Genomic DNA, 25,825 nt, shown 5'->3' with positions numbered 1-25,825 from the left:
GTATTCGCTTTTACACCAGTCAGTTATGCCATTCCTTAGTGGTGCAACCTCTCCTAAGAAAACTGGATCTGCCCCGGCATTATTGTTAGTAATGGTACTTTTTTGTTTTATATTTGCAATGTTTATTTTCCTTGGAGATATTAGCTTTTTAGTTATTCTATAAATTTGGGTCAAAAAAATGAAGGCATGAAATTATGTATGTACGTGGCTTGTCATTCTGGCTGCCATCCTTCACCTTCCAATTCCGACAGTGCTACTGACAGAGGTAATTCACTTGTAAGTCTGCATTTGAGTCTAGTAGCCTGTGAGGCTGGTATTAATCTGTGGTTTTTGTAGCATTGAGCAATTAGGAGTATTTATATTCTCCACTGCTGTGGAGGCATGGCAGTGTCATGGTTAGCAAGCTAGATTCCAAATCAAGCGGTCCGGATTCAAGCCCTGGCCAGGGTGATTGTACTGGGTTCATGGGCAAGACACTTAACTCTCACAGTACCTCTCCTCACCCAGGTGTATTAATGGGTACTGGTGAATATAACACTGCGGGGAAACCCTGCAATGGACTAGCATCCCATCCAGGAGGAGTAGAAATTCTCCTTGTTGCTTCATGCTACAGAAACTGTAATAAACTTAGGGACCAGTGTCCCGATCCAGACTTAAACTTTTTACCTCAAGTATAATTTCCTATTAAAACACATGGAAGAGGAGTCTTGGCAATTTGAGAATAAAATATCTTGCCCAAGAACACTCAGACTGTTCAATCAGATGTCCAGTGCACTTTTCCAACTACAAGCTGTTTGTGCCTCTTGCAAATCAATAATATGGAAAGCATGCATGCATTTTCTATTAATTTACATGTACTTTAATAATGTACATGTACTTTTGCATATTACTATGTGCTATGTGAAATTTTCTGATTAGTCTTCTCTTTCCATGTTACAAAGGATGTGTTTGATCAGATGTGGGCTGCTGAGGATTTTGAAGTGTTCAAGAGATTGATGATTCAGAAAAATGTTGAGCTACAGTTACAGGCCCTGCAGCTTCTTCAGCAGCTGCACAATGTCCAAATACCAATGCCAGTGCCAATGCCAACTCAAATGCCAATGCCTGTACCAGTTGCTCCACCCCATGCACCCCCTCCAGCTGTTCCAAACATGGATGAAGATGCTATTATGCAAGAAGTGTTGAAGAGATCTAAGGAAGAGTATGAATCAAAGCAAAAAGATGCAAAGGGAAAGACAGAACAAGAACTTGTGAAGACAATAGCAGAATCCAAGGAAGAAAGTGAGAGGTAAGAAAGATTTGTTTGTTTTTCTAAATCTTGACTAGTGAGTCAATATGAATTGTATATATAGAGTGTGTGATTATCCAGCCTCGCTGTGACTTGCAAAAATACTGTCCTGAATAATTGTGTGTTGAGGAAAATTATGCCAGCAGTTTTCTTTTGTAGTGATTAATAATTACAGAAAAGGTTTCTGGAGAGCAAAGCTTCCTCACTTCCATACAAAACCTTATACAGCTGATTGAAAAAAAGTTCTTAATAAAAAGTATAAATTATACAAGAACAACGCAACTAAGTGGTTTTCTGTGAACTGTGTAAATATTGGCACTGTTAATCAAGAGATCTTTCTTAACTGCCATGAAGAAAATGTGTCAGTCCTATTTATATTCATGATTTGTACCATTTTTGAGCAATGTTCTCTACATCACTCAAATAAAAGAGGCCACAGGGAAATGTTGTATTCCTGGAAGGTCATGAAAAGTGATCAGAGAGTTTCTAGTTTGTATTTCAGGCCAGAAAAAGTAAGAACATTTTTTATTTTCTGCCAAACTGGTTCAAGCTAATGAAGCTTGTATCAAGGATCACGGGTGAGGCTCTATACTTCCACAGACAACAAAACTACACTTTCACTTCAAAATTAACGATGTACTTCTTCTTTGGCCTCATGGTTAGTGTGCTTGACTCTGGATCAAGCAGTCCGGGTTCAAGTCCTGGCCAGGGACATTGTGTTGTGTTCTTGGGCAAGACACTGTCCTCTCACAGTGCCTCTCTCCACCCAGGTGTATAAATGGGTACCAGCATATTTAATGCTGGGGGTAACCCTGCAATGGACTAGCATCCCATCCAGGGGGGAGTAGAAATACTTCTTATCCCTTCATGCTACAGAAACCGGAGATAAGCACTGCCCTACTTGGCTCGTATGCAGACTTTACCTGCTTCTTCTTTAAATCTATATTTCCACTTCAAAACTGCAATTCTACCTCAAAGCTCCACTTCCACCTCAAAACTACACTGCCACACACCTTTATGCTTACAGTTGTACATGTAGAGTAGCTCCCAACCACCATTTAGGACTCCACTACAAAACTACACCTCCACAAAACTCTCATGAACAATTACATGGACCATGACGATATTGCTCTTCCAGTTCATAAAGTCTGCATTTTTATGGCAAACTCCACTTTCGCTATAAAGATGACACTCCATTCCAAAACTACCCTTCCAGGACAAGCCTTTACCTTCTTTTTATTTCATGCTATCTCCATCTAATCGTCTGTTTCTGACTCCTCTAGGCAGTCTTTGTCTTTCACAACTCTGGAAAGTGTAGTCCATGAAGAAGGTTCCAGGTGAACACATCTTCTTCGTGAAATCAATGTCAGTGAGTCTATTTCTTGTCCTTGTTAATCAGCAGAATTGCCTTGTTCTGGATTCATTTGGTGGTCTTAGTTATTCTTTAAGATCACCATATTACACGCTTATGAATTCTCAAGTTCCAGCATTTCAACATTTCTGCACATGCAACCCTTCCTCTGCTGGTGCCCCTGGGCAGATCCAGAAAGCTTAGAAAGAGGGGGCTAAAAAACCTACTACCTGCAAAATGGGTCATTAAAAAAAGAAACAAAGCAAAACTCAGGAAAAAGGCGGCCCCCTAAATGTGCTCATTGTCTTTGGTACATCTCTGTGCCAGTTGTTTCTTGGTCTTTGCCTTCTTTCCATTTGCCATTATTAGAACAAGACATGACCCATTTTGATTTCACACTTCTTTCCAAATCATTTAACTACATTGTACCGCTTTGCATATCCAATGTGGTTTTTTCGTATCATTTTTGGCTTTGTTCTCGATGCTTCTCATCAATTTGTCCTTGTGGTGCGGACTTGTTTGAAACTCTTATCTGCTTGTGACATATTTCAAAATATCCTCTTCCCTTTTTCTGCTACATGTGCTGAACAATTAGAGTTGTATGAAGGAACTTACGTTCGGATGGACAAGCTTGTAAATTGTAACTTTTGTCGTTTCATGTAGTTTTTCATGTACAGGTATATTTACGTGTTTATTTCAAGGTTAAGGGAAATAGCAAAGAGAGAACAAGAAGAATTAGAAAAGGCGCTTCAAATCTCACTGGAGGCACAGAAGAAGCAAACGGCTGAGGCGGAAGAATTACGCGATGAAGTAAAACAATCGGCAGCCAAGACGTCTCCTCGACCCACCCCTGTTGAGAGCAAACCAGCACCTAAGCCCTCCCCTGCTGCAAGTAAAACTGTTCCCGAACCTTCCCCGACTGAAAGTAAAACAGCACCCAAGCCCTCTCCTGTAAAACCTAAATCGCCTACACAACCAGAAGTGAAGGCGTCTGCCTTACCGCCCTTGTCGGGACAGACGAAGAAGGAGGCGGAGAAACCGTCTGAAGCGGCAGCAGGGTGGATGAAGAGTGCTAAGGAAGATGTCGCGAGCGGTGCCTCTGTCACGCCAGCACCGGTAAATTTGTCAATTTGTTGTTACGCTTTTTGATTTCGATAGGTACTCCATTGATTGAAAGACCGGGGTCTTTGTACCCCTGAGTTTTCGTTAGCCTGTTAACATTTAATATAACAAGGTGAACTGCTGCAGGAACTAGTGGAATTTTAAAATTATCTTCTTCTGGAAAACGCTTAGCATTTTACAATTATATTTGTAATAACTGTTTCAAATAAAAGTGCTAACATAACTTTCTTCATAAACGCTATACATGTAATGTAAGTGAGCTGTTCGAAAACTGAAGCATATTAACACGAATTTTCTGAGTTCTAGGTCCTGGAATTTTTACTTTTACCAAATGGAAAAGTCGTGGCACTCCCGCCGTTATCTCTAAGTAGTTACTAACCCTGTGTTGTAGGGCAACTAGAAAATTTATTGTACAATGGTCGTCAATACAACTCCACCTCACGTTGTCAACTCTTCAGTACAGTGATGGTGTTTTTTTCCTCCTTATGCAGAAGCAGGAGATAACAGAGGAAGAACTTAAGAGACGCGCTGCGTATCTGAAGCAACAACGAGACAAGCTTCTGGCGTTGAAGAGGCAGGAACGTGAGAAAAGCTTGACGAAGTATACCGAGCAGCAGCCGAAAGCTCGGCCGACCTCCAGCCGAGCGGCCCGTCGGGTCACTGCTGGAGAGCAGGTTGATTCCCCCGCTTCAAAAAGCAGCGAAGATGATGGGAAAAAGTTGGCAATGCGCAGAGCTCTCGCGGACTGTTTGAAACGAGAAGTTATCGATAAGAATTGAATCAAGAACAATTTAGAATGAATTCCAGTTACGGCTGGTTTATTTGTAGGTCTTTTTGATATCTCAACTACTAGCCATCCCAGGGAGTCTGGCGAGCAATGTCAGTGTTCGGTACTACGATTATCAGTTGAGTAATGCGCAACGAAAGTTTGGTCACCAGGTTTTAACGTGAAAATGGTGTTGTTGTCATGGGCAACTGGATCCGTTTCCAGTGGCAACTTGTCGGCTTTTGACGTCATTGGCAGCAAAGTAGGCTGATTTAGCAAGAGAACGGGAACGTCACTTGACCACGGCGCGCGCAGTACAAATACCCAAATATGGTCAAATTAGAATAGAATCCAGGTTATTCCGCGCGCCCTGCAGTCGTCATCTGACGTTCCCGTCCTGTTGCTAAATCAGCCTAGTGTGCGAAATGGTACGCGACACGAAAGACGACGCACGGCTGTTGATATTGTTACCAATGGAAACGAGGTAAGTTGCCCGTGACAACACCCTAATTTTAAAATTAAAACTTCGTCACCAAACTTCCGTCGTGCCTTACTCAACTGACAATCGTAGTAAGTCTTCGTAAAGTACCCTCACACTTCGCGCTTTTTATTAACCTATCAGAGAATTGAACGAGCACTTACGAGAACGTCAACGTTACGTCATAAGCAGGCGTGATGTTACTTAGCAACCTTTCTCACGACCACTGCAGGCTCCATAAATTTTCGGTAAGTGTTTTCTCTGTTGGAAAAAAAAACTGTTTTGTTTTGTTAGGTTGATAAGAGATATTCCTGTTGCTCACTCTCAACAGATAACTGGTCCAACATTTTGCAATCAGGCTTTTGTACACAGATTAGGATAAGTTACATTAAGAGGGTTCGCAAATAAAACACTGCCTGGTGTTGCATGTCTACAACTAATTTCAAGATTAACTTATTTTTCGCTCCGTTTTGAACTGGTTTGCTCTAGCTAGTGACATTGATGCGCAGACTGAAATAGAACTTATTTCTGAAACTCCTTCAACCAAAAGAAAGTACAGGTTAAAATTCCTTCGCAAGCCGAAGGCGATTCATACAACTGAGGATTTTGTTATAGGTTTAATTTTTTTAATGATTGAAGAATAGAGAAGATTAGGACGTTTGCCTCGACCATCAATCTTCGGCTTCTAAGGCCAGCTGCTTTGTTTGTGAATCGTTGCTCACAAACACCTTGAAACTTTGATGCTGTATTGCCCCGAAATTTCCGCTAAAAATAAAATTAATAATACAATTGTAATAATGTTTGAATTGTGTATTGCACAAATTGTACATTAAAAAGATGGTCCTTAAATGCCCTTGAAAACGTCACTGAATCTTTGGGGCAAAACGTGATAAGACCCTTGCAATGTCAGCTTGTGTGAAACCTGTACGGACTTGTTTGCACGAGCACTAGATTATGTTCCTTATAAGAAATGCAAATAAAGTTCTATTGAAGAATTAAATTCATCATGTTTTAGAGAGGAAGCCACATCAGCCTTAGCTGGTTTTTATGCTGGTCCTCCATCCTGGTCAAATTGGAATTTGGAGATGTTGGTTTTTGTGGAGAGAGAGAAACCGAAGAACCCGAAGAAAAACCCTCGGAGCAAGGCGAGAACCAACAACAAACTCAACCCACATATGGCACCGGGCCGGAATCGAGCCCAGGCCACATTGGTGGGAGACGTGCGCTCTCACCACTACGCCCACTTTTGAAAAAAGTCAAATAAATCCTCCGGCTGCACCTGATCTTCTTGGTGGCTGTTGTTCGGAATGAAAACCATTAGATCATGATTCAAGACCCTGGGTTTTATTTGCAGTGTTTTTGTTGTACTGTTTTTTTTTTTGGTTCATCAGTCGGTAAGTTAAAGCGATGTAGAATTTGTTCCCTATCTCATAGTAAGATAAAACACATGAGTTATTGAAAACAGACGAATTTGCAAATGATGCGTAAAACAAGGTTTAACTCGGTCTATGACAACATATACTTTTTAGCCATTTAATGAATTTTATACAGCAGCATTGACCAGGAAAGAGTGATCCCCAGAAATTAAAATAATTTGAATTTCCTGTTGACGACAGCCGGTACATACAATGTGGCATCTCGACCAGTTATTTCATTTTGCTTGCTTACTTTTATAAATATATTTATTTCGTTTTAAAGCGAACTTTTATTATTTCTGAGCCAGTGGTGAAGAATCAGTTTCAATTTCTCTTCGTGCAGGATATAAGAATAGCAACCCTCCTTTACACATGACGCCAAAAAAAAAAATCGACTTCCTACAAAGACGAATTGGCAAACTTCCAAACATCTGGTCTATACATCGCTTTCATAGTTTATACTCACCTTTTTTTTTTTTTTCACTGCGTATTTAAGCTTCTTTTAGTCTATTTCGCTTTTGCCACCTGACATTACCAAGATTTTGACACACCTTATCGATAAACTTCGAGTTTCATTTTGGGTAGGATCACTAAACTTCAAAAATACCTCAATTGTTTTACAGTCGTGGTTTTCTAGTACGTCAATTGAATGTGTTTTAACTATAATTTCCCTGTCGTTTTGAAGGGTCTGTGTCATATTTCTGGGATGTTATCAGAGTTTTCTTGCTCAAAACTGAGGGCAATATAAAACGCCTCAAACAGAGATCCAACCTCGTTTCCAGGGCGTTTCTCTACACCTGGGAACGAGATTGACAGATCTTGATCTAAATCTGAACTGTCATGTGTCAAAAAGAATGGAAATCGAAAATAGCAAAGCGTTGCAAAAAAGATCAAATCTAAATACTAACGGTGAGAAATAGCTGAAAATCTAAAACTGTATCCGCTCCATAGAAACTGAAATCCGTAAAAAATTCAAATCGTTCTCAGGCTCTCTTTCCTCTGCCTCCCTTGGTCGACCAAGAAAGGAAGAGGAGATAGAGCCTGGGAATGAGGTTGCGTAATTCATAGCTGTAGTAGATTTGATTTTCTTTACATTGCATATTTCCATTTTGCGTGTCCCTATAAAGTTAAAATGACTCCGATAGTTTATTGAAAACCCCGTATAAATTAAAATGGCGTGATGTTATTTAACAATTATCGGACGAACCCGGCTGAGCATGATAACAAGAATTATCAAGGTCGAGCTTTGTATTATCTACCCAAACCGACGACCGAGGCGGATAAGACAAACCAAGACCTTGATAATAATTCTCGCCATCGTGCGAGAATCGAATCTAATGATAAAATTTATTTTCAAGCTTACAACGTTTCGTGCGCCGATGAAAACAATAATTGTTTGTAGGTATGACGTCACTTCTACACACATGAAAACAATAGTTTGCAAATATACGACCCAACGAAACAGCACCAGAAAGAATTAGCAATAATATTTATATTTATATTGAGAAAATAAAGATGTTGTTGGGTGCTTTTAGCCAATGTTCAGTAATCCCAAGTATCCGATGTTAAATTAATTGTGACATCAACTGAAGTTCTTTGAAGTGTTTATTTCGCAGGAATTTTCAGTACTGAGAAAACTAGCAACTGAACACGTAAATTCGTTATGTATCAAGTGATTGACACATCGTGTTCGTTTGTGTGTCTACCTCGTCGAAAAGTTCAATATATGTTCAAAGCATCGTTGGATTTTTCTGGGGTTTCTTGGCATTGTCGGGCGATCTTCAGTGAACGGTCTATAATTATCGCAAAATCTTTCAAGACGCCCGTATCTTAACCAGTATTGTTTACACAAAATAGCTGCTCGCAAATGTGGAATTTCTCTTCTCGCAGATTCGAAGCATCAAATGGTTTGAAAACTTTTACACCTTTTTCCTTTGGCCAACGATTCGACTTCCATTCAAGAAGAATATACCGACTTCCGGTTACTAGTTTTTTTAGATTTTTACCAGTGCATTGTTTGTTTTTAGAATTTGGACACACTTTCCTTTGGTTTATTTTACAATTTCGCGTTATGTTGGTAAATTTCAAAAATTATCCTATTTCCCTTTAATTTGATCACACTTTGACATCTTTATAAAAAAATTCAAGCTTAATTTGGCAAGAGCTATGGGGAAAGGCCAAAAGCCTAAAACTGAAATCTTAATCTAAATCTAGATTGTCACATGGAAAACAAAGATTTTAAAATGTTGCGCGGGGAGCAAAAACTTGACAGCTAACCGTGCATAATTAAATTTCAGAATGTCGGATGACGACTACATGGAAACTGAAATTTAAAACCTACCTATAATTCATAGCAGTAGAATTAGTATTGTTTATCAGAGGGACACTTGCCCCAAGTCGACCTTCGCAAATCGTTCGCTTATTCATTGCAATCTTTGAGCGCCGAATTCCCGAGCGTGGGCGACGGCGAAACTAACAGTGGTGGAAATATTATTGGAAAGGACTTTTAGAAAGTCTAAGGGAACAGGGGAAACCTTAAAATCATACATTTGGCTCTTAGAGATGTGGTACTTCACTTCTCACAAGCTGGAAGTACAAATAGAGTTGAAAACTCTTGCGCCATTTGTCTTTCACCATGAGGCCAACAATTCGCTTTCCTAAACAAGAGCTGGTAGATAACTTTTATTAATTCTTCAGTCCATTAGTCGAATCGCACTTTCCTTTGTGTCATCTGCGCGTTATCATAATATTAAAATATCATTATGGTAATTGTCTTTAATTGTAACATGATAACAGTTTTGACATAGTTGCAGAAAACGTCGCGATCCATTTTCAAGAGGACTGACTTTTTTAACCACATTCTATTTTTCGGTCAACCTTTTATAGTGTTTCAAGTTCATTTTTTTTTATTTCGTCTAATATTCAAGTTTGAAAATGTTTGCCTGCAACGGGATTCGATGTTTTACCTGGCTAAATTGGTCTTCCTGCTACAAGTTCCGTTTCTGAAAGCTAATGAGGGAAGGCCCTTAAATCTCAATCTAAATCTGGATTGTCACATGAAAGGTGGAGATTTAAAACCAAAAGTGCTTCACGAATACAAATAAACTCGAAAGCTTACCGAGACTAGAAACTGAAACACAGCAACATTTTAGAAGTGTCACATGAGGACAAGCCAAAAATCTGCAAAACGCGAAAAAGTTACAATAACATTTAGGTTTTGGTAAGTGAATCGTATATTTTAACAATAAACTAGTCACATATAAAACCGTAAATCTTGTTATTTCGTAATATTTACTGAAAAATAACCCTTGGCATAAATTAAGGAAAAATCGAGATTGAACACTGGGTATCGATGACGTCACGTTTGTCAACTTGTCTGTCGCTTTGAAAAGTCCAACTCCAAAAATTTAACTGAGAACTCAAAAAACTTAGAGCCAAAATGTTACATGAAGCCCAAAATCTATAAAGCCATCCGTTTCATTTAACCAGGTATCTTAATCCAAAACCTAGAGGCAAATTGTTGCCGGAAGACTGCAAATCTAAAGGCTAACCGATGCATAAAAACTGAAATATGAATTCTAAATGCCACACGCAAAAATAAATATCTACGACCAAAATAATGTGCTGATAGAAAATCTAAAAAAAACTTTAACCATTGCAAACCGAAATCTGAATCCAAATTTTCTCGTGAAAAATGAAAATCTAGGATCAAAATATCGCACGGACGCATATCTAAAAGCAAACCTTTCCATAAAAACTGACATCTGAAATTCGTAATGTCACAATTGTAACCGTTGAATGGAAACTGAAATTTAAACCTCAATCTTATAAAACGAGAGCAACTACCTCTGTTCTTCGCCACTTGTTGTTGGTTTTTGCCGTTTGAGTATTTCGACTCTCGCTGCGGTTGGAGACAAGTTTATTTCAGATCGTGTTGACCTATCTTCGTTACGTAAGTAGTAACTGCTACAAAATTTACTCAATGTTGTACTTGTTTTGAGGCATTTCTCTTCTGATTTGAACTATTATTTCTCAGTTATAATGACTTTCTTTCGTGTTCTTAACCGGCAAATTCAATGTTAATTGGCTGAATTTTCGTCTTGATAGGTTGTTTGAAAGTTGACTGCAGAGAATCCCAAAAGTCTTGTTTTGGATTGGAAACAGTAAGTATTTGCAATTGAATGTCGCCGTAACTTTTAACCTGATACTTTATTTTCGTTCGTTCTACACATTTGTAGCTCTAGGAAAGTTAACTTTTAATGGCAGTTAGAAGCCTCTATCTAGTACTGTCACATGATACGTGTTAAACAATTCTAATAAGCTGCCCGAATTTAACTTAACGCAATGCCGTATTGGTTTAATGATCGTTTGATGTTTCATTGAGTGATTCGTTCTGTTTCAAATTTCTCATTTTCAAAGGTTGTTTTGCTGTTGACCTCAGAAAATCCCAGAGGCCTTATTTTGAATCCGTAACAGTAAGTATTTACATTTTTTAATATCATCAATGGGTTATGAGTTTGAATCCAGTTTTCCATGTAAAGAAGGGCAACGCCCCATTCATCAGATAGTGCTTTAAAGGAGCTCAGTCAAGGTATTTTGAGTTATTTTGGCCACATACAAAATTACCTTTAAATGGTAGGAAACCTGAAAATAACAGTTTAATAAGATAGAAAAACACCAAAGAGATAATGATAAACCATAAAGGAACAAGGATGGCTAAGATGGAGAAGATTGACACGGATTACAAACTACGAATTTGAAAAATTGAGGCGAAACTTTTCAATATGCGCAAACCGTGACAAGCTCGCCTAATTACACCACAGATAGAAATTTTATTGCAGTATTGTATCGGGAAATTTTCCAGTATTTACACTATTATTTCGGATAAGTTTGATATTTCATTGAATAACATTTCATTTCATATTTTTACAATGGCAGGTTGTTTCGCTGTTGACATCAGATACCCCTGAAGCATTATTTTGGAGAAGTGACATATACCAGTGAGTATTTGCAGTTTACTCTCACTTTCAATTTTCTCTTTAATTCTGCTTATTACGGTGGATTTAGGAAAGCGTAATTTTCAATCTGGTGGCTAGTTTCTCTAGGTGTGTTAAGCATCAAGAGTTTCACTCTATCATTTCTATATTGACTTTAAAATATTTGTACAGTTGCCACCCCTTTTTAATTTGTGAATGTTTCGAGATTGTTGATAGTTTCATAAACAGACCAAAAATTCCGTCGAAATGTTATTTTGAAACATTTTAGCGAGGGTTATAGAATTATTTGTGGTTGGTTTTGTTAATCAGAAACATTAAGTTATCATAAACTCTCTGTCGCGTTCGGCGTTTTAGTGGATTGTGCATTTTCATGATTTCTACATAGGCTGGTCTTAAAAAATGTATTTCGTTTTCCATCACCTTCGTTCTTGTGAAAGTTGGTGTGTACGGTGGACAACGAAGAAGAGAAAAATTGCCAGATAATATCAACAAAAAATTTGAAGCGTTGGAACCAACAGAGGCATTGAAACAGCTTTATAACGAGACCTAGTTATTTTAAACTGTGCATAATTGTTAATTAAAGAACGTTTGTAAATTCCGATTTTTTTAACTTGGATGAATATTCGTTTCTGGTTTTTCATATTTTTTATCACGGAACACGGTTCTCCAGTACACACAGTGGAGTTCGTTTCTTAGAACCACTCAAACCGAAAACTGTAAGGGAATACCCGGAGATCGAAAATGAAATTTACGACCCATGCACGTTTTCATGAAAACTGAAAATCAAGGAAACCTGTAAATGTCGCATGAAAACTACAGAAATAAAAACTAAGCCCTAAATGTAGCACGAAAACTGAAATTTCAAACTTAGCGAGTTCCATGAAAGCTGAAATTACCGTCAATCGAAAAATGACAAGCCAACAATCATGCAATCAATCAAACTATAATAGTTTGTAAAACTAATCAATCCGTGGCCCTCTGAATAAAGAAAACTTATATTGTGTTTCATGTAATTATTATATTGACAACTTCATTCTTCAAAACTCAAAGGCAGCCGATCGTTTTTTGACTACCTACTATTAAGGAAGGAACATCACTGTTAGATAAGATAGTTTTGGGGTAAAGTTTCCTCCATTACAATAATATTTCTGATCATTTTTGTTTCAAAAACGCGATTCAAAAAATTAGAACTACTTTATTTAGCTTAACAATCGTTAATGGTAATCGGGTGGCTTATTGTTCACTGACTAACATATTCGAATTGTTAATGTTGATAGGTTCAGTTCTTGCTGTTTAGCTCAAAGACTTGAGAAGCCATAGCTCTAAAACCTCAACTGTGAGTTGATGAATGATTAATTATTTTTATTTTTTGTCTCCGTATGACTTTGCTTGTCGTTTGCCCAGCTGGTTTAAGTTTGTTTCTTATTCAAATTATTGAGGTGCACAACTTGGTCCAACATTTTCAGACGATTTCATAAGAATTACATCAGCAAAACGTTCACCACTCAGCACCAGAATACAGCAGCTGAATTTAAGTGGCATCTACAGTAGTTTTTCCGCAATATGCACTGACTTTTTTAATTGGATTTAACTGGAAAGAACTAGCTGTTATCTAATGAAGGAGCATAATGAAAGTTAAAGCCTAATTTGCAATAGTACTGGTTTGATTTGTTTACATTTAATACAAAGTTGTTTGTTATGACAAATACAACTTAAGAATTTACCGATCATGAGACCTATTTGATCTGTACATAATGTTCCTACGTAATATTCACTTAAGAACTGATTCAAAAGTGTTCTTAAGAGAGTTTGACTCACTGAGAAAGAATCGTTTTTGAAGACTCGTTAAATTACGATTGTTTCACATGTAAAAAATGTATCGACAACATTGTTAACATGGATGCTTCTTGCAAAAGACGAATGGAGTTATTTCGTAGAAGCATCTCGGATTTTCGGCGGCATCTTCGAAATCTTCGTTGAATAATGTTCGGAAAATCGTCTCGACTGGTATTGTTACATTGAAAATTCTACTTGAAGCTTGAAGGAGAATTTCATGTCGTTAATTCGCAATTTTAACATGTTTGACACGTAAAATTGCTACATTCATCTTTCCTAAGTTCTTTCTTTCCGAGGTCAGTGAAACACAACTCCGATACCGCGTTGAAAGTGTCGGCCCTCGAAGTAGTATCAAACGGACTGTAGGATCTAAATAGAAAGAAATTCGTTGCCGATATTATCGAATTGATTAACGGACTGAAATCAGCTATGGGATATAAACGAAGACAGCAATAAAGGGAACAAGTGAACGACTCATTTTTGAATTCTCTAGATTTCTCTAGGATCCTTCAAAAACAAACAGGTGGAAAGATATCCCGTCAAAGAATCTTTTTTGTTTAACGGTTTCGAATGGTTATTCAGCTTACGCATTTATATTTAACAAAGATTTTCGTCTCATTGTATAATTTTAATTCACTTTTTAAAATCTGCATTAGCTGATACAATCTTACTGAGTAGCAAGAAAATGTATTCTGTTCCAACAATGTGCCAAGAAAAAGATCGAAAGTGAATGTTTTAAGCTGTTACCGGTTACCTATCTTCTCATTCATTTGCCAAAGCCACTTGTCTTGTGTTGTCGCACGAATCTTACTCTATTGTTGCCACCCTGTCAGCTTGATTTCTCTCTCTTCTTTTCTTTGGTCTCCTTCTCTTTCGTCTTCTTCTCTTTCGTCTTTCGTTTGGAGCTGTTTGGAGCCCATGCTAGAGCTGTGATGCAAACTTTGTTCAGGAACTGCCCAAGGATTCGCATAACAAATCTCCGTATTCAGTTCAGTTCCTACTCAGTCACTTGGTGTCTCTATGTTCGGCCTTTGAAAAGTTCTGTAGCGCCGACTTTTGTTCAGCCATTTAACCTTCAATAAAACACTGCTCTCATTTTCAACACGTTTTTTGAATTTTCGGTTTCGCTTCTGTGAACAATGAAGCTTCTTTGACCAGTATCTCGTGTCGTTGTTTCTGTAATACTGCCAGTGTTCCACGCTTCCACGACGTAAAATACTATCCCTCCTTTCAGATTGTCGAAAATAGTACTGTTGCTCGACCTAAGAAGTTAACTACGCCATATAGATCCTGTGCCATCTGACCGTTCACTGTCATAATTTCACTTGCGTGGCCTCACTTTTTCCTACCGTTCTCTTGAACATCTATCTTTCAAGCATTCTCTGCTAACCTGTTGGTTTTGTTTGACAATATTGATGATCTTCTGTTGGACTCTATACGACCTCTCGTTTGCCAATGGACTGTCTTTTGTACCAATTATAACAACTTCTCGAGATCCACAAAATATTTCTAAACACGAGGGATGCTTGCCACCGTGCATCTCAAGTTGTCTATGATCGACTTGCTCCGCGCAGGAGCAACGCAGACCGGAGACTCGCTATTTTACTTCTCCCCCTGAACTAAATCCAGCTTGTCTCTTTCGGTTTCTGCAGTTAATTCGACGGCTGATTTGGTCTATATATCATAACTCTTTCAAACTGGTAACTTGCAATTAAAATTCATTTTACACTCCACTAGTGCCTGTATTCGTTTATTTTCTCTTGGTTAAGGGGCTACTCAAGAAGGTCCTTTCCCATTTAGCCAGGCCCTTCTCCGGCTGTATCCAGACGTCTTCATGATCAGGTCCTTCGCTTCAGTTTTTGTAAAGTTAATGTCTGTCTGTAGCAGCTCTGACGTTATCAATCCTTACTAGGCAGATACTCTCTCATTGCTAAGATTCTTTATTGATCGAGTTCTTTGTCTCAGCTTCCTTCACAAATTCTTCGCCTGTTGTAAATATATGGGCAGTATTGTTCAGTATTGCCTCGTTTAACCGGAGTCAGCGTATTTATCCATTCCGTTCGGTGAAGTGCTCTGTCTTCCTCTTCTTACATCTTTCTCCATTGCTCCATGATGTTTTCTGATGAACATCCCCGTCACTTAAAGGTGGCGTAACATATCGTGCTATCTCCTCTCTAAACAGTTTGACGAGTACGATTATGAAACAGCTACGTAAATATCAGCATTGTCTACTATTCATTGTCCACGACCTTATTTCAAAGGTCACAGCTCACAATTCTAAATCTAATGTTCTCAAACCATGGTAACAAATAGCAGTCTCTTAACAACTGGTAATACACAACGTTCTTTAGTCTGGGTACTCGGACACCTTGACTGCCTGAGAGTCTTTCCTCGGTCACTGTTGCGAACATTTCTGAGTGCTCTGTCACGGCTGTCTTCATCTTTGCGCCATATCATAGTTATCTTCTGCTACTTAAATTCCTTTTATTAACGGCAAACTGTATTTTCGTTTGGAATACATCATTAGAGAAATCCAGGCCAAATGGATAATCTAAAACGCCAAATGTATTTTTTTTTATCCAATTTTCTGAGTACTTTTGTACAACGCATTCTTCTTTGTTAACGCATTCTCAGCTTTGTTAACAGTCCTGACGAACTGACTGAACTTATTCCCTGACATGCTCTTAAACCCATGTAAGGGGTGACCCACAGCTTTAACAACAACAAAAATTAAAGACAGTCTGTTTGTCTCTATACTTAAAAGACATACGCATCGTTGCCACTCCTTCAGCAAGTATCTGAGATACATTGCAGCCTGTGAATTTTGTTCTAGTTGCCTTCACTTGCGGTGTCCCTTTGAGCGACTTGAACGCATCTGATAGAGATACATTTGAATGTCCCATTATGGTCCACTTTAAATTTTACCATGTCACCGCTCACTAAGAACGTAGATTTCCTGTCCTCTTCATGGTCATCTTTTGGACTTAGCCAAGAAATTGCTCTTCTGACTGTTCGTCTTTGAAAACAGATTGAGCAGATGGATCGCTTTCCTCGAGATGAACATTTTTGATGACAATGAATGCAAATTCTTGACTTCTGGTAAATTTCTTGAAATGGTGGGAATTTACCTTTCTTTTGTTGTCCTATTTGGTTCTTCAGTTTTCAATTTCGTGAGGCGACACACTAATCTATGCTTTCGGTCGGTTACTGATCCCAATTAGAGAATTTCTGGCGCTCAAATGAAATTCTTCGCTCGAAAAGGAAGAACCGTTCACATTAATGGCGGAACTCGTCCTCCTATTCTCCAGTTTTCAAGGGAAAAGATCTGACAACGGTATTATGGTTGGCGAAATACATCCTAGTCCTGGGACAGGGAAATGTTGGAAACATAATGTCATCGGAAATCTTTGAAACCGGCGTCCTTGGAAGTCTTCGGACGTCTTCGGATATGGTCAAGCGAGTTTTCTTCGAAAATTCTGGAACTCCATGGATCGGATAACGATTCCAAGTCTATAACTCGGAAAACATCGGCAGGAATAATACAATGTAACTAGTTCTTTCCACTTCGCCAGGTGTCTGCAACATTACCCTCGAGACTTAGCATTGAAGGCTACTTGGTTGAACACAGTCATTTTGAGGTAGATTTTCATGACTGAAGCTGTTTGAAATGGCCACTTCTTGTACTATATCATGTCTATTGAAGACCACTGATATCACATAACTGTGGCGTGATATATCGTGATACATACATTCTTTAAATGCCACTTGTTTCCGTCTCTAGTAAATGCGTTCTGTCTTGAGATTTCACTGCAGAGTTTTGAATGCGTAAAAGAGTGTTAATGAATTGGTTGCAAGCTAGTTCCTTTGTATCTTCGCTGCTTCCTCCGTCGTTTCTAGGATGCTACTTTTTGTCTATGTCTTAGCCGTTTGTCTTTAATCCTGTATCTGTTTCTTTTCCTTTCTTTTAAGAACTCTCTCAGAGCTCATTCTCTTTAACTTTTGTGTTATCGTCTTGCCTCTCTCCATTTAGCTCTCACGATTGTAGGCTTTTCCATAGTTTGCTTTCATGTTTTTTGCGCCTCCTCCTCTACTGTGTCTGATTTCTTTAGTCTCTACTTTTCTTTTTCAAGCTGCTCGTCTTCTAGTCCGCCCCCCCTCGTCAGTGTCCAGCACAGCCAAAGCATTAGCTAAGAACCCTGTACGTTGGAGGGTACTGGTGGACGCCCTATGCTCCCCCGGGGTGATAAGGATCTATGATGAAGATGATGATGATGAATTTTTCAAACTCTTTTGTCTGATATGAGAATTTTAAGGGAGTTTTGACTGCACATCGGCACTAACTAAGTGTGGCCATTACTGATGTCTGCTGATCTAACACCTCGTGTTTCTGGTGTATATATATATTCTGAATTGTCTTTTGACCGATATCTGATTAATTTGGTGTCCAGTGAGTCCATCATGAGGCAACAAGTTTTTCAACCGATCACGTTTCTTGGTTATAGCCTTGCTATCTGAAAGTCTCATAACCAGTTCGACGTTGTTGTATTTCGCATTCGTAGCTATCCAGATCGCTTTCAAGTGTGGCATTCATAATGAACGTATCGTAATCTGGTGTCTCTGCTTTAAAAACAAATCTTTGCATTCTCCTTCCATGTCGATTGTAGGGACATGGTATGGATCAATGGTAGTATCACGAATCTGAAGTGGGACTTTCCCTTGTTATGCCGTCATTTCTAGTTGTCCAGTTTATCATTTCTCTATCGGCTTCTTTGCTTAACGCAATATCATCTCAATGTGGTTAATAATGTACTCATTCCCATAGTTCCCATAGCACACTTCTATGCATTCGATCTCCTTTCAGTTTTCCTTAATAACGTCTGTTACCCGATCTCTAACATCACATTTGCTACTTGGGCCGCCTCACCTTGTGTTTGGTCTGCACGTGACCTTTATAAATTGGAGGGAAAGACAGCTTGTGAAATGGCCGGTTTAATATCTGTTAGTAATCCCCACCGAAACCGATGAAGTCACAAACAAATGGGACTGAAAGCAATATATGCTTTATCGTATCTCGTGTTCTAGGTGTGAATTTCGTCAGCGGAAGGAAAATTCTGTATCGCGATACATTCAACAAAAATGGTGGAAAGGAAAACAGAACTGATAAAGTACTACGACCTACGCCTCATCATTGCCCAAGACGTCGGGGACAGAACAGAAGTAGCACATATCTATGGAAACCTTGGCGCTGCTTACATGAATCTCGGAGGCTTCAGACAATCCATGGATTTCAACTCTCGACATCTCTGTGTTGCCAAAGAAATCGAGAGCTTGGTTGAGCAAGAACGTGCCTATAGACATTTTGCCCGTGCTTACAGAAATTGCGGTGAATTCAAAAATGCCATTGAGTACGACAAGCAAGATATAAACATTGCTCAACTTCGCGGAGACAAGGCTGAAGAAGCAATTGCCCTTCGAAATATTGGAGATGATTACCAAAGTATCGGCGAATTTAAACAAGCCATTGACTACTACAAGGAAGACCTCGCTATTGCTCAAGACAGTGGTGACAAAGCTAAGGAAGGACTTGCCTGTCGAAATCTCGGACTCGCTCACAGTGGTCTCGGTGATCTTAAACAAGCCCTTGAGTACCACAGGCAAGATCTCAACATTTCCAGAGAACTCGCTGACAAGACAGGGGAAGGTCGTGCTTATGGAAATCTTGCCGATACACACAGCCGTCGTGGTGAACTCAATCAAGCCATTATCTTCTACAAGCAAGACCTAAATATTGCCAAAGAAACCGGGGACATGGTTAAACAAGGCCGTACCTATGGAAAACTTGGCGATATCTACAAGCGCCTTGGTGATTTTAAACAAGCCAATGACTTACACGAGCAATATCTTAGCATTGCCAAGGAAATCGGTGACAAGGCTGAAGAGGAACGTACCTATGGACTCCTTGGCGGTACTGGCGAAGATCTTGAGAGTTTTAACCGTACCCTTGACTCTCACAAGGAATGTCTCAGCAGTGCCAAAGAAATCGACGACAAGGCTGAGGAGGGACGTACCTGTGGAAACCTCAACGATGCTTACAAAAATCAAAGTGATTTCAAGCAAGCCATTGAATACCACAAACGGTATCTTACCATTGCCAAAGAAGTCGGGAACAAGACTGGTGAAGCACGTGCTTATGGAAACCTTGGTCGTGCCTACCTTAGTCTCGGTGATTTCAAGGCAGCTATGGAATACCACAAGAAAAATCTCACCTTAGCCAAAGAAATCAGTGACAGGGCTGAGGAAGGACGAGCTAATGGAAATATTGGACTTGTTCTCTTCAATCTCGGTGACTTCAAACAAGCCGTAGAATACCTGATGAAAGCTCTTGACATTGTCAAAGAAGTCGGGGACAGGGCTGAAGAAGGACGCGTTTGTGGAAATCTTGGACTTGCTCACAGAAGTCTCACCAATTACAAAGAAGCTGTAGAAAACCACAAGAAATATCTCAGCATTGCCAAAGAAGTCGAGGATAAAGCTGAAGAAGGACGCGCTTATGGCAACCTTGGCGAGACATACAGAAGTCTCGGTGATAACAAACGAGCCATAGAATACCATTTAAAGGAGCTACGCATTGCAAAAGATCTCGGTGACAAGACTGAAGAAGGACGCGCCTTGGGATTCCTTGGCGATTGTTATAGAAGTATCCGTGAATTCAAGCGATCCATGAACTTCCACAAGCTAGCTATTGAAATGTTCAAACAAGCCGGGAACAGGGTTCTGGAGGGACGTGCTCAGGGATACCTTGGCGTTGCTTACAGAGGTATCGGTAATTGCGAACGAGCCATTGAGTCTCACGAGGAAGATCTTGCCCTTGCCATAGAAGTCGGTGACAAGGCCGGGGAAGGCCGTGCCTCTGGAAATCTTGGCGCTGTTCACAGAAGCCTTGGCCGTTCTAAACCAGCCATTGAGTACCACAAGAAAGATCTAAGCATTGCCCAGGAAAATGGAGACAAAAACAGAGAGGCATTCGCGTTGTTTTGCATTGGCCGTGCTCATGAACGCTTGAACTCTCTACAAGAGGCCCTGGAGCATTACCGATCGAGTGTACAACTGTTTAACAACTTGACAGCTTCCCTTGGGTCCGAAGATATGTGGAGGATCCATTTCCGTAAGAAGTGTAAAAACGCGTACACAGCTGTATGGAGGACTCTGCTGAAGCTTGGAAAGTCTGCTGAGGCTTTGTATGAAGCTGAGCTCGGACGAGGACAGGCCTTAAAGGAACTCATGGAATTGCAGTACGGCTCTGGATGGCTCCACTCAGAGTTACCTGATCCAAAGGAGACGATCTCTCGGATGATTGGCGGCATGACCACACCAATACTTTTCATCGCCCTTGAAAAAGAAGCTATCCATTTATGGTTCCTCAAGGGAAAAGGGGAAATCCAATACGAAAGAAAGCGGATCGACGAAATTGACGTGGTGGTGAAAAAAGCTTCCAAAGAAATTAGATATGCTTTCAAATGCGAGAATCGTTCATTGTACGAGCCAGGAGAGCATCAGCGAAGTGTGTACAATACTGTTCTTGGCCCCATCATCGACTCCTTTCAAGGTGAAGAACTGATCATTGTCCCGGATGGTCCACTGTGGCTGGCTCCTTTTCATGCGTTTATGAGTCCAGCAAGAAAGTACCTCTGTGAGTATTTCATGGTCCGCATCATCCCCTCCCTGACAAGTTTACACATGATCACAACTTGTCCTGACGACCACCACAGCAAGACTGGCGCCCTGCTCGTGGGAGACCCGTGGATGGAAGAAATCGTAGACCAGTTCGACAGGCCCAAGTTTAAGCAGCTGAAAGGTGCTCAAGAGGAAATACAAATGCTGGGAAAGATGATAAAGACCACTCCAGTCCTGGGAAAAGATGCAACTAAAGACGAAGTGCTGAAGCGAATCACTTCGGTGGCTTTGGTTCACATTGCAGCGCACACAAACAAGAAAACGGGTGAAATTGTGTTGACTCCAAATCCCACACGAGAATCCAAGGTGCCTGAAGAGAAGGACTACATGCTGACGATGGAAGATGTGCAACGTCTTCATCTTCGAGCCAGGCTTGTTGTACTCAGTTCGTCGAACACTGCAAAAGGACTGATTACCTCTGAAGGTGTTGTTGGCATTGCACGGTCCTTCCTGGCTGCTGGTGCTCGATCTGTTGTGGCGTCTATCTGGGGAGTTCATGACGAGTCTACCGTGCTCTTTATGAAATGCTTCTACAAACACCTAGAAGAAGGAAAAAGCGTCAGTAAGGCTCTCTTCCTGGCCATCAATGCTGTGAGAGAGACAGAGAAGTTTGACCTGGAAAAGTACTGGGCTCCGTTTACACTCTTTGGCGATGACGTCACTCTGGATGTTGGAGAACTCGGAGATCAAAAGCCCTGTAAGTAGAATATGTTTGGAAACACTATGAAGACAGTGTTCATTACTTTGGTGTTGCAGCTAGGCTTGGAAAAGTGGAATGAGTACAGGTGTACTTATGTACAGGCCTTGTTAACGCAGTTTTTAACCGTGATTTCTAAATGCAAAAGGTATTGTTCGCGTTAAGTACAAAAACCAGCTAAATTTGTTTTAAGCAAATTTCTCATGTACATGTAATGTTTCACTTCGTTTTGAGTTACTGCGCTTTTTTGCTGTGAAAGAGTTACTCAAGAACAGGGAATGCAATTCTATTTCCCCCTTGAAGCAGAATCTCGGGCGATACACTTGCAAAACGTCAGCAACATACTGAACAGACATTTTTTTTTTGATAATTATATTACATTGTAAAGATTGAATTCCTAGTCATAACAGAAGGTGTACTATCTAAAGGTGATTTTCTGTTTTGCAGAAGCTGAAACGTCAAGTTCAGAGGAAACTCATGAGCGACTGATTGATAAAGACCATTCATAATCTACAGAAATTGATCTTAAGGTCAAATATTTTTAAAATCAAAGAAAACGCAGAAAGGTATACATGTATTACCGTATTTAAACACGAAATGAACCATAGATTAGATTGGGTGCTCATTTTTTGTTAGTTGTTGCAGTTTTCTTCCAAGAGAGATAGAACTCAAAATATTATTTAGACTTGTTTCAGAGTTAACACTTATGCCGTTTTCAGTTGTTGATCGATAACAGTAACTTCACTGGAGGCTTAATTTAGCACGTAATACGCAAGAATTTTGAGGGGTGTATAGTGATTGCACTCTTTACGTCTATAGTCTACGATTTAGCGTTAATGACCAGAGAAGAAAAATAAAATAGATCAAGCTAAACAATGATCCGTGCGATGACTAGCACGGTGTTTGCAATATTGATTACGTTATCAGTGTGTCATGTTTATCTCAAGGCCTGTAAGTAGTGATCAGCGCTTGACTCTAAGTAACCAAGTTTAGAAAATCGGAAATTAGCAGAATATAGAGGAAAGCCTTGATTTTACAGACTTAGAACAAGCATGAACATGTAGTCTACGATATGACCACTTTCTAGACAAAATTCTTCATAATCAGCAATTGAACTTCGAATGCATGAACAGACTGACAAGTTCAATCGCGGTTTTAGCTAAACAGCTTTTAAACATTTTTGAACCGGTATTCGGTGTCCGCTTTTGTACAATTAAAAATTAGACTTAAGTAAGTACAAATGCAGCCTCAGTACTGAATAACTAGTATTTCTGATATATTTTGATTTGTTACAAATGATAGTGATATTGTAGACTCTTTCTAAGTAAGAATATTTAGTGTGGTGTTCAAAATACACCAATACGAGTCAAGTCAAGTCAAGTCAAGTCAAATACCGTACAGTATCAGGCTGCATTTATTGCCTTTTTGTTACTGAGTGAAGCTTAGGTAACGAGCACCATCGCCTATTACTTGTTACTAATATGTTAATGATAGTTTCATTAGGGTAACAGCTTCTTAGACGCAGCTCAAAGACTCAAATCTACATAGAAAGCTGCATTTTAGCCTTCTCGCTTTTTTATTGCAAATGTAGCTTTTTGGTTTAAAGTAGTATTTCATATAACAATATATGTATGACTAATAAGCAGTTTTTTAAGATCTGTTATGATTCATAGGAAAAACAAGTTAATATAACTACAGTGTTAAATTTCAGTACGAGTGTTATTTACTCAAGTATATGGTCGCTTTTTTAGCCATATTGTTACAGGTGTAGCTAAGCGTATTTAGTAGTATTTCCTATATCTTATATAAGCAACTTTAAAAGATTTTTATGATAATAGCAGACAATCTTGTAGTCATATACTGCTTTAAGATTGCACGAATTATCACAAGTGGACGGCCAGTGCATTGGTCTCTTGGCAAATTCACTTTGAAGAGGGACAACCCACTGTTAAAAACTGTTCTGATTCAGTGCACGTCAGCTGGCCGGAGTGAAACAAAGGAAAGACAATTGCCTCTTCATCTCACAGAACAGACGAGAAGAATGAACACCAGCGAATGCAAAACTGCGGAGTGCTAACCTTGATATGCAAGTGGCACATTTCAAGACATCTTCTGTCCAAAGGTTGCCAGTACCAGACAGCCACACTCAGGATTTGTTTCCAACTACCAAGTCTTCAAACACTCTTAAAACACGAACATGAATTAGAAAAGGACAGAAAGGAACTTTGTAAGAGAACTTTAATGTGAAATTGAGATGAACTGAGGACTTCTGTTTGCGTGAAGTTTTATTCATTAGGGTGACAGATAAGTAGTATTCGACTAGCTTTTACCGCGTATATCGTTTATCTTGTATGTCATTGGGCGGTTTATATTTTTTTTTATTCATTTTCAATAAGTTTAGGAACTGTCAATGCCTTCCATAAGTTGATCGACAGCAGTATTCACGCGCTAAGCCGAAACGGAGCATGCTTACAAAATGATGAAAGCACAGCAATAGGATTGACCAGTTCATTAATTAATAAACTTTAATAACGTAGCAACTGCAAATGGCTGAAAAAAGACCATATTCTCTGACTGAAGACGACAAACTGACAGGGAAATAACATCTCATCCACGACAACTTACAAAGATGAGGTCGTCGACCAATGCTTGAAGGTCTTTGCCAAAAAAACCCGCTGCCTTCTCTTAAGATTTTTTTTGTTCAGTTTTGCTTGATAGAGCACGAAAAGTAAATAACAAATTTCTTTGTGAAGGTGTTAAGACCTTAAGGTTGTGTTTGTAAGTGCGTCAGTCTACATAGTCTTCTTGCTTTGCTGTTGCTATGTTACAATGATCAATGATCAAATAACTGTTAATGTGGACAGTTTCCTGGTAATGTTCATTCCAGGATATTTTCTGGTTGATTTTTGTCTATTACCAACAAAAAGTGTGGTGAAACTGTTCAGGAATTCTTGCCGAGCGTTCTTATAATGACATTATTATAAGTCTTTAACTGAGACATGTCCACTAAAAAGTAGGTTAACACAGTTAGGTTAAATCAGTCGTAATTATGCATGATGGACGTCACAGGAAGTTAAAGTAATTTTTTTAAAAGTAGTTTTATTAATAGTTTGTAATTAAGCTTGGCGGAATAATATAAATAAAAGGCTTGTAATCATGTAAAAGAGAGACGTGTTTATATCTGTTATTGCGTTTGCAGCGACCGTGCGTTGCCAACTCCCTACCTTTCAACATCAGTCACAATTCTATATCTTCCCACAACGAGGGTTTTTTTTTTTCACTTCTTTACAATACAGGTTGTCGGTTTTTATTTAGGTGGGGAACGGGAGGGGGGGGGGGGGGTTGTCACATCAACGTTTTATTACTGGCTGCTATTGGTATTTTGTGAAGTGTCATATTCGAGGACTTTTAGTCACGACTGTAAGTTGGTTTAAATCTATAAGAGGATCTCAAGAGGGTCGTACGATACTCCAATTGCCTAAGTTTCCTCTTCTTCTCTTTGTCAACTCCTTGTTTTTTTTACAGATAATCTATTTCAACGTAACATCCTGAATACTTTCCACACCCCGATGGAGAAGGGGGGGGGGGGGAGTGCCCGCGCTTACTTTGATTTTAATCAGTTTCGTGTTAATGTTGGTGAGGCTGATACTACATAGAAAACTTAACGCGAAATCGCCGGATGGTTGATTCCAAACTGAAAGCCAGGACAGCTGTTTCGATCTGGCTGAGTTCCATCAGCACGGTGTTGCAGCGACAAATAGAACAACCGGCACGCAGACCAATTGTCTACTAAATACAAGTGGTAATGACTATTGGGAAACTGACACTGCGGGTTTACGCGAGTAACCATGTGACTCTGTTTCAAAACGAGTTCTCGTGTAAAGCTTAAGAAATAAAAATACGTATTATTTGCGTGAAACTGAACCTGCGAGTGAAACACATTTTCATACGAATGATGTCGCACAGACTCGTTCTGACACAGAGGCAAAAGGTAGCCAAAGGTAACTCGGAAATGGTCTATTGACATAGAGAAGCAAAATAGTAGCAAGGGAAAGTTTTGTCTACTCTGTATGGGACAGAGGTATGGCTGCACTGGTGGAGATAAAAACACTGTGTGATATTAGAATGGAGGTGGCTATCT

The 25,825-nt window shown here is 39.5% G+C and overlaps 2 protein-coding genes across 4 annotated transcripts in view; both read left to right on the top strand.

The window, feature by feature from the left end:
- The window catches only part of LOC110050866 (uncharacterized), a 7,962-nt gene extending 2,108 nt beyond the window's left edge, over positions 1 to 5,854 (top strand). Inside the window, exons 4-7 of one of the 2 annotated variants that reach the window (XM_089291842.1) lie at positions 942 to 1,288; positions 2,572 to 2,625; positions 3,341 to 3,755; positions 4,253 to 5,854. In XM_089291842.1, the coding sequence (XP_089147968.1) occupies positions 942 to 1,288; positions 2,572 to 2,625; positions 3,341 to 3,755; positions 4,253 to 4,540 (1,104 nt within the window). In that variant the 3' untranslated portion in view covers positions 4,541 to 5,854. The remainder of the gene's footprint in view (positions 1 to 941; positions 1,289 to 2,571; positions 2,626 to 3,340; positions 3,756 to 4,252) is intronic. The other variant, XM_089291843.1, reaches the window with a different exon arrangement.
- Positions 5,855 to 10,260: 4,406 nt separating this feature from the next.
- On the top strand, positions 10,261 to 24,848 carry LOC110050872 (uncharacterized). Of its 2 annotated transcripts, XM_020756843.2 has the most exons (7): positions 10,261 to 10,372; positions 10,528 to 10,583; positions 10,840 to 10,895; positions 11,359 to 11,420; positions 12,695 to 12,753; positions 18,336 to 21,684; positions 22,132 to 24,848. In XM_020756843.2, coding segments are annotated over exons 6-7 (3,297 nt in total). In that variant the 5' UTR covers positions 10,261 to 10,372; positions 10,528 to 10,583; positions 10,840 to 10,895; positions 11,359 to 11,420; positions 12,695 to 12,753; positions 18,336 to 18,389; the 3' UTR covers positions 22,134 to 24,848. The 2 variants fall into 2 exon arrangements, with proteins under 2 accessions (XP_020612502.1, XP_089147479.1); XM_089291353.1 differs by lacking the exon at positions 12,695 to 12,753.
- The last annotated feature ends 977 nt before the right edge of the window (positions 24,849 to 25,825 follow it).

The sequence above is a fragment of the Orbicella faveolata genome, unplaced genomic scaffold (genome assembly GCF_042242905.1).
Source record: "Orbicella faveolata isolate gen_17 unplaced genomic scaffold, um_ofav_v1 contig_24, whole genome shotgun sequence".
Lineage (NCBI taxonomy): Eukaryota > Metazoa > Cnidaria > Anthozoa > Scleractinia > Merulinidae > Orbicella > Orbicella faveolata.
The sequence above is the reverse complement of the archived record's forward strand: the minus strand, read 5'-3'. Positions and strand labels throughout refer to the sequence as shown.